Source organism: Polypterus senegalus, chromosome 11, assembly GCF_016835505.1.
Source record: "Polypterus senegalus isolate Bchr_013 chromosome 11, ASM1683550v1, whole genome shotgun sequence".
NCBI lineage: Eukaryota > Metazoa > Chordata > Cladistia > Polypteriformes > Polypteridae > Polypterus > Polypterus senegalus.
This window is the reverse complement of record NC_053164.1, coordinates 72,349,776-72,365,791: the sequence shown is the minus strand read 5'-3', so window position 1 is coordinate 72,365,791 and position 16,016 is coordinate 72,349,776. Positions and strand designations below refer to the sequence as shown.

The following is a 16,016-nucleotide window of genomic DNA, read 5'->3' as shown; positions in this document are numbered from 1 at the left end:
CTGTTCCTTCCCCCACACCCAGTCCCCTCTACCAATGTCTGATGTACTAACCCCAATATTCGCTCTGCTTATTGTTTGCGGCGCTTGGCGCAGGAAAAACAGGACAAGGCCCTGCTGCAAGCGGAGGTACAGAACTTACGACAGAACAACCAGCGTCTGCAAGAGGAATCCCAGAGCACTGTAGCACGCCTCATCAAAGTTACTGAACTTCTGTGCAGCGTCAACAAGCCCTGCTAGAGCAAATCGCAGCAGCAAACCACCAGGGACAGAGTGTGCGGACATGGAAGGGGGGAGGGCATTTGTCCTTCATGAGGCGTGGATGGTCTTATTTCCTTTTCATCTCTGCCTATGATGGCCAGGAAATCCTCCTAACAAAAGGAGTAAGACTTTTTTATTTTAAGGATTTTTGTTCTGGCATACTGCATCATTTTTATGCAAGTTTTTTTTTTTTCTTAAGCTCTTCTGGAGCATTTATGCAAACTTGCTCTGATATGCTCTAGATCTATGCCACATAATTCAGATTTAACAGACTGTCCCTCTCTTTACCTGAATCGATTGAATAAAAGGCTAAATGCATTATTTTGTATGATTTATGAACTGTAATTATAATTTGCAAATTGCAGGACAATGGTAAACTATATAATAAAATAATGCATAAAAACCTTCTCAGAGAAGAAAGCTGGACCCTTAGCACCTGGAATGTGTTGCCTCCACTTACTCTTTGGGTGTTTTGCAGTAACGCTTTTTTGGAATAATTGGAGCCTAAGTCATCAGTATTCTCCTGTTCTGTGATTTTCTCCATTCTTAGATGCACTATAAATCATGACCATTTGTTCAAGTTCTGATTATGGTCTGGATGGACAGCTACGAGAACAGTAGTAGGATGTATAAAATATATAAATAAATTATAAATGGCCAAGCCTAGGTTCTCTTCAGCTGTTATGCAGACTTGCATACTGATGCCATTACTGGGATTTATACCCAAAATCTTCTCAACTCCAAGCCTATTCGTGCTTGTTACTGTGAGGACACATCTCAGTGCCACCAGCTTTCTGATGAGTTAAAAGAGAGGAAGCGTTTCAGAAGCACTGATTATTGCAACATCTGTCTATTTATGATTTTTAGTAAATTCACTGTGAATTTCAGGTACCAGCAGATGAGTATATATACAATAAGTCTATATATTAATTTATGACATAATATTCTTCACAGTCAAGCTGCTTAATGTAAAATGTAGGCTGTATATAGTAAAGCTGCAGAAAAATTAATGGCATATTCTTTGTATTTGATCTTTTATTATTATTATTATTATTTTGTAAGTTATGTACTTTTGTTTTTGGGGTTGTCCATGTGCCCACAACTGCAATTTCAAGTGTCTAGTCTTCCTCAGGATGTGTGCAGGACATGTTGTGACTTCAGATCAGGTGTTTATAATTTGTATAGCATTAACAATGTTATTTTTGTTCTAAATTTTTTACTTTATGGACTGAATTTGCCAGTTTAGTATAAGATAACTGAAGTGCCACAAACAGCAAGGCAGCATTTTAAAACAGCTAGCTGGGTTGCAAAATTTTTGATCTGTAATGGAAAAAAATGAAAAAATAAATTCAGTGACCTTTAGCTCAGTTTACATCAGCTTTTTAAAATACTTTACCGACCTACATTGTTTTATAAAAATGGAGAGCCTGCACAAAAAATAGTGCCAAAATGTCTTTTGTTCCACTCTCTATATATGCCCCATCCTTGGTTTTATTGATGATTCTGAACACATAGTTATTTTCTTGAAGAAGAAAAAATATTTGAAAAATTTGTCTGAAGAACTGTTTTGTCTGCAGTCTCCATTTACTTGATTTTAAATAAACATGGTCATATGACTGAAGGTGATGAAAATGATTACTTTGTGCTAGCAAAGGTGAACTATAGGATTTATGTAACTAAGAAGCAGGAATAGTACAATTCAGACATGTGGTGTTTTGAAAGAAGGCAAATCAGAGCACATTTTGTGCAGCAGATAACAAACCGTTTGGATAATGAAGTGTAAAATCTCTTTACTACACTGATATAATACACAATACAAATTTGAGACCCTATATTGGCCTGGAATGAATGAGTGTGATGTGGCATAGCATTCTGTCCAAAACGCTTAGGCTACCCACACATAAGTACTTGCATAAGCCAGAGGGATGGCTCATTTGGTATGGAATCATGGAGTTATTTTTTAGTTATTTTAATGTCATTATTTTTAAGACCCTTTCACCCATCCATCAATCATCAAATTCAGTTAGTGCAGTACAGATAAGTTAAGATGCATGATATAAAATTTAGTTTTGCATTGCACAATGACTTGACATTTGATCAAAGTAGAAAAGTAAGTAGCAATGCCCCATCCCAGCATCTGGACCCTGGCTTGATTCCTGGCTAGAATGCTCTCTGTGAGGTGTCCTCATGTTTCACCTCTAAACATCCCATCTCATCTTTTTTATCTCACTCTCAAACCCTCTTAACCCAATGAGGTGCTGCAATCTATTCCAGCAAGCACTGAGCCTAAGGCAGGAAACTTCCTTAGACAGAACACATCAGAGGACTCACATGCACACACACACTCGCAAAGGGGTCAATTTGGAATTATTAATTATATCATGGTGTGGAAGGAAAACCCATGCACACTGGGGAAGAACATGGAATCTCCACACAGACAATGACCAGGCGTAGGATTTGAAACCAGGGCACCAGATCTGTAAAGCATCATCTAGATTCTGCTTTGTGCCAGTTGCTACAGGACATTCAGCTTCTCTACTACAGAAAAGGGTTAAAGGTGGGCTGCTGAAATAAAGTGCAAAATCATTATTCCCACTACTGTTGCAAGAAAACAATTTGCCACAGCCATATATTTTTCTATATATAATTGAACATCATGGGCAAAATTTTATTGAACTACTGTAGGATGAACTAAATAGCTTGCCCTCTATAAAAAATATGCATGTGTTTTTATGGTCTTCTTCATTTTATGATTATTGTTCATATGGAATCATAAAGGTTTTCTGAACTCAATATGCAGTATTCTGATTCTCTAATAGTATGCACTGTTCTGTTTCAGAAAGGCACACTTTCCAATGTGCAGTAGTTCCTACTCTTTATTACATCAATTGCTTTTCACCATAGTATATTAGATATATTCAGAAAATATTTAAAAGTGTAAAGAGTGGTTATTTGAATTCCTTTAAACATGGTATTTATTGCATGCTGGCACATACTATCATTATTGAATAATGATAATATAATAATTATTGTATAAGAAGGATAGCAGCTACTTGGTCAAAGAAATTTTAAAACAGTACCTCATCATAATTATTAACATGTTATTTTGTGTTTTAAACTAGTTTTTAAGCTGAAAAGCTTAATATTCATCAAAGAGATTTTCTGTTGTTGGGCACTAAGCATAAGATTATTTCCTTAACAGACAAGAACATCTGTTGCAGATTGCTGCATGCTGGTCTGTAAATACTGGATATACACTTTAATATACAATACATGTCCGTGTATCTTGTGTGTCTAAACTGCTTTATTCACACAGTATAATCAGGTTCCAGCCTTTCTTCCCATAAAGGCAGTCTCAGAGGCTGTTTTTATTTTTACTTTGCTTTCTGTTCTTGAGACAACAAAGAATGCAAATTATGACAGATTTGTCAATATTGGTTTTGCTGATTGCGTTTTTTCCTTTGTTGTAACTTGTGTCAAATACGTATTGTTAATGTGAACTGAAATCGTGAATGAAGTATAAAGTTCAAAGTAGTTTGTCAAAGCCTATTACATAAGGGTTTTCATTCTATAATGAAAGAAATGTTCTTACAAAATTATGGCACAGTTATTTTAACAAAGACAGTGTGTTTCATGCTGCTGCTGCCTCATTAATGCAGCATCATGCGGTCAAATATTGCGCCCAGCCAGTGTCTGTATGGAGACATTTGCACATTCTCTTTGTGTTTGCGCAGGTTATTCTTCAGTGTCTCCTAGTTTCCTCTCAGATCCCCTATGACACACACTCTTCGATATATTAGTGATTATCAATTGCTCAACAGTGTGCTCTGTGATGGAGTGGCAACCAAACCCTGTGCTGCTTCTTTCATTGCTCCTGCTGCTGGCATGACATTGGATTAAGTGGATTTGAAAGGATATGAGAAAAACTGATGCAGCATAATCATTTGTTATGAGAAATATAAAAAACATTCATTTATGTTTACACTTAATAATATTCACCTACATTCAATATTTTGAAATATGTGTTTTTGTTTACATTTGTCAGATTAAATTTTACTGTGGTGGGCTGGTGCCCTGCCCGGGGTTTGTTTCCTGCCTTGCGCCCTGTGTTGGCTGGGATTGTCTCCAGCAGACCCCTGTGACCCTGTAGTTAGGATATAGTGGGTTGGATAATGGATGGATGGATGGACAGAAATTAAATGTTAATGCACAACAACATCCCATTTATCAAAGTATTTGTGTCATTATTTCTAGTAGCCCTTCTGGCAGTTAGCTGATTACCCAAGCTAATCACAAATGAACTGCAGAAGACTGTCACTTTTTAACCCCAGTATCCAATGACATGCTTCATCATTAAGAGGTCTTTATCACTGTTTCATGTTTTTTTTTTTTTTTACTTACATTTCGTTACAGTTAATAATTAATCTGAGTACTGTACTTAAGTATGCTGTGGTTTTGGAAAGCAGATATTTCCTTAGGCAATATATTTTAGCCAGGATGAGACCACTGCAGGCTCAAGTGCCAAATGAAATATACGATCAAAAGAAACCTAAACACCAGACTTTTGCTTTAGTAAAAAGTAAAGAGTTATATTTTTAGCTTCTTCTAGAATTTGCTACTTAACAAGATTCAGCAAATGCTCAATTTTTAAGAAACATTTTAATTGCTTAATGTTTATGCCCATTGGCTTTCTGATTGCATGCTACAGTAGTAATTGTAATGACACTCACATTTAACTGAATTGCAGGTAGTGCTGCCAAGGGAGTATCTATCTATCTATCTATCTATTTTTTATTTGTCTGTCTTCTTCTCTAGCTCCATACAAATTTGTGCTCCTGTTTTTCTGTTAATTAAAAACTGCTCTACCACACCAGACCTACAGAATGAGTGCAGCACTCTGTCAATTTTTTATCTTTATTATTTATAACATAAATAATGGGCCCTTCTTTCTTCTGCTGGGAAAGTCAAGGTTGAAAAACAGTGAGGTAAAGTTTAGAAACTTGTTACCTCATGAAAAGGAAAAAAAGAACCTGTATAGGCTATTAACAGAATTATAAGCAGTTAATAAGTTAGCAATCTGTGCTGCTGTCTTCTTTAAAATGAATATTGTTTACATCTTTTTTCAGTTTTGTAAATGTGTATTTCAATATCGTCCAAATTCTGTCATTACTCATGTAACATGTACACTGCATGTTATGAAATTAAAAGCAGTAGCACTTGAAGACAAGGATTAGTTTTGCTGCCTCACAATGTCAGGGCCTTGACTTGATTCCTATGCTGAGTTACTTTTTCTCTCTGTGTGCGTGTGTGTGTTTGTGTGTGTATAGTTTGTATGCCCATGCTCCTTTTTTAACCACTTCTCAAAAATGCTCCTTTTTCTCCAGTTAATCTTTAACTTATACCTAAGATTAGACGTTAGCAGTGTGGAGTTTGCATACTCCCCTTGTGCTCATTTTCTCTGGGGATTTTAGATGTCTTTGAAAATGCAAAGGTATGCAGTTTGGTGACGTTCACTTAGTATAAGGGTGCTCAGTTACAGATTGTCATTCCATCTTTGAGTTAATTCCTGCCTTACATCCAGAGTAACCCACTCAGGATCTTGCTTTCTATCACTACATCATTGGGTGAGTGTGTGTGTGTGTGAGTGTGTGAATTGGCACCACTTATAGATTTGTTTCTTGTCTTTTGACACGTGCTGCTGTTGTGAGCTTTATCTCTCCTTTGTTTTAAAATTGTGTTGAGGAGTGAATGAGTTTTCAGGGTGGATTCCTGACTTGTAATCAGGAATTGTAGGCTTCAGTTCAATCTTTCCTAAAAATAAAAAGCACATCCAGAAAATAGAATACGATTATAAAACATCTACAAATTTGAACTGGTCACATTTCCATTTCTGCTTATATTTAGAACCCCTTCTCATTATCCGTATTCATCTTTCCACTCAGAGGTTTGGTGTGGGTTTCATTTCATACCTATTTGAGGGTCACATTTTTGACAACTGAGAAGATTAATCTTAACCATTTCTGTAAAGCTTTGTATGAACTTTGGTGCAATAGATATATTTTTTTCACAACATTTAAAGCAGATCATTAGAAGTTCCTTCCAGAGGATGTCCATTGAGAAAGCCATCTAACCCATTAACCTTTTAATAAAATGGCTTGTGGGCAACTTCAATAGTCACATTGTAGCCCCAGTCACTTCCTGCATAACTTCCCTGGGGCGGTTAAATTGAAAAATGTCAGATGCAAAAAAGTTAAACCCTGCTTTTTAAAACCTGCTATCATGTTTTTCAGTTTCTATTATTTAAAAAAAACAGGTTTTATTTTATAATCCTTAGTGTAATTGGACATATAAATTAGTTTGAGTAAGTGAAATAAATTAGAACACTGGAGGAGATGCAGAGACATTATTGTACCTCCTCTGCTGCTGTCCCCATTTCACAACAGCAACAGAAAGAGCATTAAGACAATGTAATTACGATAAAATGATGCACTTTATATGCTGTTTGTTGCCTAACTATGTATACGCTTAATCCTTGTTGAGCTCTGATGCACTCATGTTTAAATTTCAACCAATAATGAATTCAGGATGACATTTAGGCACTCTGCTTTTTAAGCACTGACCTGATCTTATAGTCATATTTTGTCAAATATTTTACCCTTTTTATTTTTTATTTTACTTTTTCAAAAAGTAAATATAGATGTACATTATGATACCTTCAAAAGTTTTTTAATCTTACAGTACAGTACCACAATTGTTTTGAAGACTGCACTGTAGAGGGCAAGTATTTCAAAAAGGGTTTGTAAATGTATTAGTGTTTGAATTTGTGTTTCTTTAGAAATAGATTCCTTATACAGAGAAAGGACTCCCAGTGCTGCCAGCTTCAGCTATACATGAAGCAATATTTTGACTGGATTTTTTAATTGCTTCATTTCTTCCACTATTGAGGCACAGGTGATAAACAAGTCATTTTCACAGGGATCTTTACAGTATGGAGTGAAGTGGCTCACTAGTAGTTTAAAGTCAACAAAGTTACATTGGATATTTCAGAAGTTATATGCAGTATACATATGTGAAAAAGTTTGTGTTGTTTCAAGTACTGTGCCAGATCCATAAGAGTAAAATCAGACCAAATTCATCAGTAAAAAATAATATTTAAACTCTGTTTCAGCGCTGATTCTGGTTCATTTTTTCTTTTTTGTCAAGTGATTGAGAAACTTTGTCAATATGAAAAAGAGAAGGCAAGTCCAACACAGCAACTTCCTCATCATATGTTAAAAAGTGACAATGAAAAATGTTAGTGAACAAGTCTTTCCTAATCTTGTCTGGGTCTGTTACCTGACAATACATATAATATTAAAATGAACACAGAAATAACTGCAAAAGGCAGACTGTGAATGTATGATGTTTGCTTTTGTCTTTTTGCATGTATTCAAAGTTATTTAGTCCATTTTTTCTAACCAGCTTTTCATACTTATGCAAATAGTATGGTTTTGACGTTTAGCTTAAACTCTGGGAAGTTTGGCCTGTGTATTTATGTTATTACTGGATAAAAAGTAATAAAAAATAAAATGAAAATAAAAACCTCTAAAGATTGTAAATGGAGAGATGTAAAACTTGGTTATTGGCTACATTGCACTGTGGTCCCAAATTCGCCCTGAGAACCTTCCATGTCATGATCTCCGCATCAAAAGTGTGGTGCAGCATTCATTGTTCCTGCAAATTAATTGTGGGTTTAGTCCTGCTCTAAATATCCTACTCCATTTCATCGCTTCATTATCATTTCACTATCATGTTCCTGAAACTACTTCACAAATTTCTTAACCCTGTGGTATGGAGCATTTTTCTGCTAAAAAAGTGAATTATAGGTTGCTGCCCAGCTGCCTTGAAGGGATACACCAAACTGGCAGTGATGCTCAGATGCAGCATCCATATTTTCTGGTCCAAATATCAATGATCCCAATGTGTGCCACAGAATCGCCTACCAGACTATTACACCATCAACACTCCCTTGCCTGTGTTTTTCACTTCATGCAAGGCATTGATGGACAATTGGGCTTTTAGCATATCCTAATCCTTACTTTATGCGTGAGTCAGCAGATCCAGGATTCCACAGATGGCCTGCACCATCCATAATTCCCTTTCCTTCTCTCACTGCAACCACATGTTCTCACTTTTATGTAATAGAGTGGAACTCATGCTCAGTGCTTTGTCCATAACCATTTGTGATGAGTACAGGGTTCTGATATTCTTCCTTCATCTGATGTTGTGCACAGTTAGTTGACTGTCTGAGTCCCACAGTCCAGATAAGTCTCATCAGTCTTTTGTTGACCTCTTTCATCAATGGTTAGTTTCTAACAACAGAACTGCCACTAGCTGGATGTTTCATGGGTGGTAATCCACTTTCAGCAGATCTTTTTCCTTTGTGTCGGTTCCTGTTCCTGCTGCATTAGCACATGGTCTCAAGTCCCAGTTTTACCCTTGTAAGTAGGTGGTTGGGTCCCCTTTGTGACACAAGCAGGGTTTGAAATGGGGAAAAAGAAAAATCACACAGCACTCTCGCTCACTCACTGTACACAGCATGCAGGCATCCACCCCCAGATGGCATTCAAAGCCACTTACATTTTCAGTCTTGCCTACCGTCCGTCTGAACTGCACACACATGATCAATTGGCACTTGAATATATATTCTCCCCTGGCGTTGTGTGCATGTGTCAGTCAGTCATAGCATTGGAAGGACTGAATGGCTGCATCATGTAATGAGAGCATAAATCTAGCTTATCAAAACACATTTTGATAAGTTGTGCCTGAAATCAGAAGAGTCTTTATTTGAACTGTAAAGGTATTGTTCTATCATTTTTGCAATGCTTCACCTAATATAATTCTAGTTTTAGTTATTATATTGTGGAGCTTTTTTTATCCACAAAAGGGATTTCACAGTTATCTCCTATTTGGCTTCCACTGAATTATATTTTTGTAATTTAATTAACATTCTGTTTAAATAAATCGCTTTACTATTATGGAGTCAATACCAAAGATCTAAAAAAATTACTGTTGCCGCCTTTCCACATTTTGTTACTGTATGATTTGTAGGTTGTAGCTATTAATAAAATGCAAATCACAAATTGTATTGACTTATTTATAGGAAGCTGCAGATAAGTGGAGTGATGGAGCCCAGCCTTGTAAGTCTATTCTTGAGTCCCCTGGGTGACTACTAACTGTAATCTTATGATGTGTTCACATTTAGAGAAATGATTTGGCAACAGGGAGCAACAACTTGGATGAATTTACACAAGCTGAACTCATTAGGCCCACCATCAGATGTGTTGTGCACCCAACAATGTGCTTATGTGGGGGTAGGCCAATTCTAGCTAATTTTGGATGCATGTGCCATCTGTTAGCCTTCAAGAAACTGAGCTTAGCAAATGAAGGAAAACTAAATCACAGACTGCAGTTGTAATGATCGTTTGGATAAATGGAAGTGCAAACGAACTTGATTTTTATATTTGCGACAAAGTAATGAGCATTTTTAAGTGGCATTTTCAAAAGAGCAGTCAGAAAACAGGCACAGGTTAGAGTTTAGAAATTAGAAGAACTAATAACCAGAGTTAAAAAGGAAATTAAAATTCTTTGTCAAATATCCTTTCCAACCAAGCTGTACTAATAGCTGTCTTTTAAATAAGTTCTCTTGTACAGGACAATCATGAATCATGAATCTTTCCTTCGGTTCCTGTCATCATCTTTTGGTCGTGTCATTGGTCACATCGCCATTGGCTTATGTGCTTACAAGGGGTGTTGTAGCTATCAACAATATGACATCAATCGTGAAAACAATACACAAAATTTTGGAACCCAAAACAAGAGATAAACACTTCCACTATCTTTAAAATAGGTTTTCACTTTGGAGCAGTTGTCCAGAGAAGTTTGTCGACCTGTTACTTCCCACCCGGTTATTTTGTGACTATTGTTTCTTAAGTAGATGCTTATACAAGTACTTTTCCAAATCAAGATCTGATATTTTCAGTTACCCAACCTGATGGGAAAGCAGCGTCACGGGGGTCTGCTGGAGCCAATCCCAGCCAACACAAGGCACGAACCAATCCTGGGCAGGGTGCCAACCCACTGCAGGACACACACAAACACACCAAGGCCAATTTAGAATCGCCAATCCACCTAACCTGCATGTCTTTGGATTGTGGGAGGAAACCGGAGCGCCCGGAGGAAACCCACGCAGACATGGGGAGAACATGCAAACTCCACGCAGGGAGGACCCGGGAAGCGAACCCGGGTCTCCTAACTGCGAGGCAGCAGCGCTACCACTGCACCACCATGCCGCCCTGAGTTTATTTAAAGCTGAATAATTTACTTGATGACGTTCTTATCAGGCCATTTGACGTTAACTGCTTTTCCTGCTTTGCGCCTCCTCGAAGTGAACCTTTACATACAGATGGCCTTCAGTTTTCCAGAGATGTATATTTAGCTTTTGTAATAATAATTGTTTAAAGATGCATATTTCTGCTTACAGAATTTCACAGAGAGTACGTTTTTCAGTCTCCTTTTATTCCTTTTTCTAAATAACACAGAAATGAAGACATATGAATGCCATCAAAATGTTTTAGCTACAACTAAGCAAACTGCAGAATCACTTCTCCCAAACTGGTCCACTTCTTAAGAACTTCATTTTATGTAAATATGTAGGTAACTCTCTCTCAGCCTGAATACACTTGTGCATGATGCGGTTTATAAAAATTAGCTGTTACAAAAAAAATGCTTATATTATATAGGGTGGTCCAGATCTAATTATGCAATTTTCATTACACTATAACTTATTAAGTTTTTTACATAGAGAATTCACAAAAAATATTTTTGTTGCCGATAGATGGCAGCACCTGCCCTGCATTCCAAAATGGCGGGGAGACGGTTGTCAGTCGAACAGTGGGTGTAATGTGTTCACCTTTTCATAATTGCGTAATTAGATCTGGACCACCCTGTATAAGACTAATTTAAACACTGAAGAAATGTTTTAATTAAAGGCAGAAAATCAAGTTCACTATTTTAATTCCATATGTGAGCAGGATATTGGAATTTGCATGTACATTTTTAAATCTTAAAGTAAAATTAAAATTAAAAAAAAGAAAGGAGAAAAGTATAGAAGAACAAAAACACATAAATGTAGAAAACCCTCTACTGCTCTGTATACAGTGTGTTGGTGTTTGACTTGGTGTTGAGGATAGTCCTTTGATTCAGTTGTTGCAGTTCTTCACAGCATGCACCACATGGAATATAAACTACCTCAGAGCCTTCAGCACTTTGCTTTTTGACTATGTTATCATAGATATGACATTCTAAAACTATTGAAAAAGGAGCCTAGGTAAACATTCTCAAACCTGCTCATTCCAGTTGAGAACTACAGGACGTTGTCCCTGCAGCATTGATAGAAGGCAGGAAACTCACCATGGAGGGGACACTAGTCTGATGCAATTTAGAGTCTCAATTTAACATATTTGTCTTTAAGGATGGCAATGAAAGACAGCGCAGACAAATGGAGAATTTGTAGGTTTCATATAAAAATTAGAGGAGACCATTTAGCTTGTCAAGCCTAACCCACAATGCTCGATCTGTGACGCATCCATGTTAAAATTAGTGTAACCATGCCACTCTGAGACGGGAGCCGGTTTAGTCAAAATGCTTGATGTCTGAATTTGACTTCAATAAATAAATAGGACACAATGCTTATACACCTTTTCTTGATTAGAGGAATTAGCTGTTTATTCAGCTAACATCTGTCTAATCCACATAAGAACAGGCTTCACCAAAATGTGCACAATGCATACTTAAAACTTACAGCATTTTCATTACACAAGATGCACCACACCAAATGGTGGCACTCAGCAAAAGCAACTCACCGTTGCACACACAGAACACTCTGCTTTCACAGGCTTCCATAGATTTGAATCTTTTATTTTGCTTCTTGCGAATGCAGTGTCCAAAGTTGAAAGCTCAGGGACTAGAGATCACTTCAAACTTCTGATTTCATACACAATAATACATGTTGGCTGACTGCAGTATTTTCTTACAGGCTGTGTGTATTTTTACCCTGTTCATTGTGCGTATTTTCCCCATGTCGACCAGGACATCCTCCTGAGACTCAACTACCACCGCAAGTCAAAGACAGCCCGGGATGTTCATATTAGATACTGAATGCGGGAGTCTGCATGAGTGCCCTGCGACGAACTGGCATCATGTCCTAGGTTTTAACAATCCAAGGCTTTAATAACATTGTACAAAAATGGAGGGATGACTAGAAAATTGCATGAATTAGTTTTGCTTTTTTTCTTTCCTTTAGAAAAACTCCATTTTTATACCTACATTTATAAAGTAAATGCAATCAAAAGAGTTCACTAGCAAAGGTTAAAGGATAAGTTCAACATTTCTTCACAAAAATGACATATATACATTTTCCTCATGAAAATGTGCTGCAAAGTTCAGCATCTTCTATAAATTTTTAAAAATACGTAGCCTTGGCTTTTTATAATGTAAAGGGACTAGGGACACATAGAAAACAAAAACCTGAAAACTTAACAAATGCATTCAGTTTGCAAGTCAAAGTTGTCAAGCATTGATCTATGTCTTGAGACTCAGTAAAATATCTTACATATTTAATTTACGAACAAAAAATACCTATATTATGAGATTCAGCCATTGTAAAAGAAGACCAGCTCAACATCAGAGTTTGTCTAATTTTCACAATGACCTTTCACCCCCAGGGGCATGGTTTCCTGTCGAAAGACAAAATCACAGTAAATTGTTCCTGCCACATGCTTGGTGTTGTGTTGATTTACTTCCATATTTATGTGAGATCTCCTCCCAGGATGGTCTTTTCTGTCATACAAGCAAATAGAAAATGTATTCTCACCTCATCAAAAATAGGCAATAAAATAATTTTTTTAACTCCTGGAAAGGCCATTTCTATCACACAAGCGAACAGAAAAACAGTACTGGGAATATGCAATAAAATGATTATTTCCAGATCCCTTTTGTTGTCACAAACATGCATCAGAAACGCTGAAGGTATGTTTTCTTAAATAGAAACTTTGAACTTTTGCCATCATGTATTTGGTAAGTTTTCAGATCATCCCCTGCACCATAGTTACATTATAAAATGGCAGACCCAACTGCCATATTATAGAACCAACTGTGTATTTTTTTTTAATTTATAGAAATTCTTTAACTTTAGATTACAATTTTGCCCGGCAAATGCACGTATACCATATAACCAAATAACTTTGACTTGAAGAGTATTGAATTTATCCATTAACTCTAGTCCTTAATCCATATGCAAAAGAATCAATCACTTTCCAAACTGTATTCCTCAGTTCCTTTGAATCATATGAACACGTACTGCAGTCTAAATCAATTTATAAAACATTTGGAAAAATGAACTCTTCAACTTGTTGCATACTACATGTTCATACTGAGAAATAGGACTTTGAAAGTGTGGCCACCTTGTGTTGTCATTGCTAGTAAACCTGAGAGGTCTTGGGTAAAAGTGCTGCTTGTGGGCAGAACAGCAGAGTCTGTTATCTTGAGGATAATTCTGGGATACTTGACACAAGCACATACTGTATTAACAAATAATCTGCCACAGTGTCTTGTGTTAATTTGGCTTTACTTGCTTCCTTCCATGCGCTTTACTTTGCTTAACCCCAGCCCAGCACAGTTTATAATACGCATTACAGAATCTTTATGTTACGCTGTTGGAGCACAGGTAACTTTGGTGAGTTAGTTCAGTCACCCAGAAATGAGGATTAAACTGGGAGTCTTGGATTTCACAGTTCAATGTAATGATGAGTCTATGACAGAAAAGTAATTTTATTGTCAGAATATTATATTTCCAGTTGCATGCACGACATTTTAATGTCTGTCACTTTGCAATATTACCTGTATCTGTGGCTGAGTAAGACGAGTAAAACTCCTGTCGTCTGCCCCATGTCTTTTACTAACTGACTTAGCATTTGAGTCCATTCAAAAAATGTTCATCTAGAATAAGTGAACCTCAAATCCCATCTATCCATCTGTCTATTGTTTTTCTAAAAAAATGTTCTTTTCTAGAGCATTTGCTATTCATTTAGTTCTGTTTTGTTGCTTTTTTGATGATGAAGAGCAATCAAATAATGCTCTTCAGTCTTTTTTCCTAGAATTACATTTTGTCCAAATGATGACAATATAAATTATCAGTCCAATTTCTGAAGGTTTGCGTTCTGTTAAAAGAACTTGGGCTGCCAGTGTGTCTTGGCAGCATTGGGTACAAGGCAGGGGTGCCAATCCACTGCAGGGCTCATTCATTTTATCACTTTTGCTAATTCAAAGGCACAAGTTAGCCACTTTGGATTGTGGGGTACATGAGAATAAAATACATGTGGAACAACTAAACTCCACATAGACGAGGTCCGGCCCAAGACCTGAACATTGTGACCTGGACACGTGAATCCACACCAGCAACTGGAGCACTACGGTGCCACCTACTGGCCAACATATTTCCAGCATTTCAGTTTAATTATGACTTGTGTGCTACGTAAGGTTGACTATTGTCTTGCGCCTATTGTCGCTGTGATAGGCTCAGGCTCCCAAGTGTCCTGTAATAGTGCAAAAAATGAAAGCATTAATGCATTCTCCCCATTTTCACCAACTATCCTTTTATAGAAAAATGAAATTGAACTGTTTGTGATTTTTCTATGGTATAGAATAAGCAATGGTCACTTTTGACAAAATTTAAATAAAATACTAAAAAGTGAAAACGGTATTCAGTGCATACCGTTGCCTTCATGACAAGAACTGACTTGTACAGGCCAAAGTAAACTCAACTGCATTGTGGAAAACAATATTGATAGTGGAAATTAATGAAGAAACTAGATTTTTATTGATTTGATATACTTTTGTAATACCAGAGGGGAAATTGTCTTTTTTCATGACCTCTGGAGGGGGTCAGAGCACAGGGTCAGCCATTGTGCAGTGCACCTGGAGCAATATTTAAGTTAACGGCCATTTTTCAAGAGCCCAGTAGAGTAGGATACCTTCTGGCAGTAATGGGATTTGAACAAGTAATGTTCTATCATTTGAGATAACTTGGCAAGAAGAGTAGAGCGTGGCCAATGCAAGATGGCCACCGTGTGCTTCATTTATACTACGTGATTGGACTGGCTTTGTCTATTTGACCTCTAACATGCAAGACCCTCTGTTAGCCCCACTTCTTTGTCTTCTGTTGAGTGATTTGCACATTTCATGCTTGCCTTTTCATTTCTCACTGTCATCTCTCTTCCATTCTAGGGAGCCCAAGTACTGAAGTGTGATGTTTTTGAGTCAGAGGTTACAATATTACACACCACTGTAAATAACTGTATTAGCTGATATTAAAATGATGACGAATTTCTTTTTTTTCCTTTCTTGTGTTAATGTAACAATAATTGTTATTGTATTTTTAACAATCACTGTCTTGACAATATTCCTTAAAATTGAATGTAAAAAGTGGATCTTCTCCTTTTTGTGCAATAAAAACGGAATCATTTTCTGTGCTCTGGTTGTCCAGTACATTGATTCACGGGTGTGGCAGTGCTTACCAAAATGTACATTGTGTAATGATGCCTTTTCTTAGAAGACGAAACTCTAAAGCCATGCACTTCTTGAAGCGCTGTCAATGGGCAAGTGACTTACCTGACAATGCGTGTGACCTCCCTGAAGCTTCATGAATCAATCGTAAGGTG

At 36.9% G+C, this 16,016-nt stretch overlaps 1 protein-coding gene across 6 annotated transcripts in view; it reads left to right on the top strand.

The window, feature by feature from the left end:
- zmp:0000001168 (signal-induced proliferation-associated 1-like protein 2) overlaps positions 1 to 3,554 on the top strand; it is a 320,580-nt gene extending 317,026 nt beyond the window's left edge. For 5 of the 6 annotated variants that reach the window (XM_039769034.1, XM_039769032.1, XM_039769031.1 and 2 more), the window contains one exon: positions 94 to 3,553. In XM_039769034.1, coding sequence (XP_039624968.1) covers positions 94 to 237 — 144 coding nt within the window. In that variant the 3' untranslated portion in view covers positions 238 to 3,553. Of the gene's footprint in view, positions 1 to 93 lie in introns of all 6 variants that reach the window. The other variant, XM_039769037.1, reaches the window with a different exon arrangement.
- The last annotated feature ends 12,462 nt before the right edge of the window (positions 3,555 to 16,016 follow it).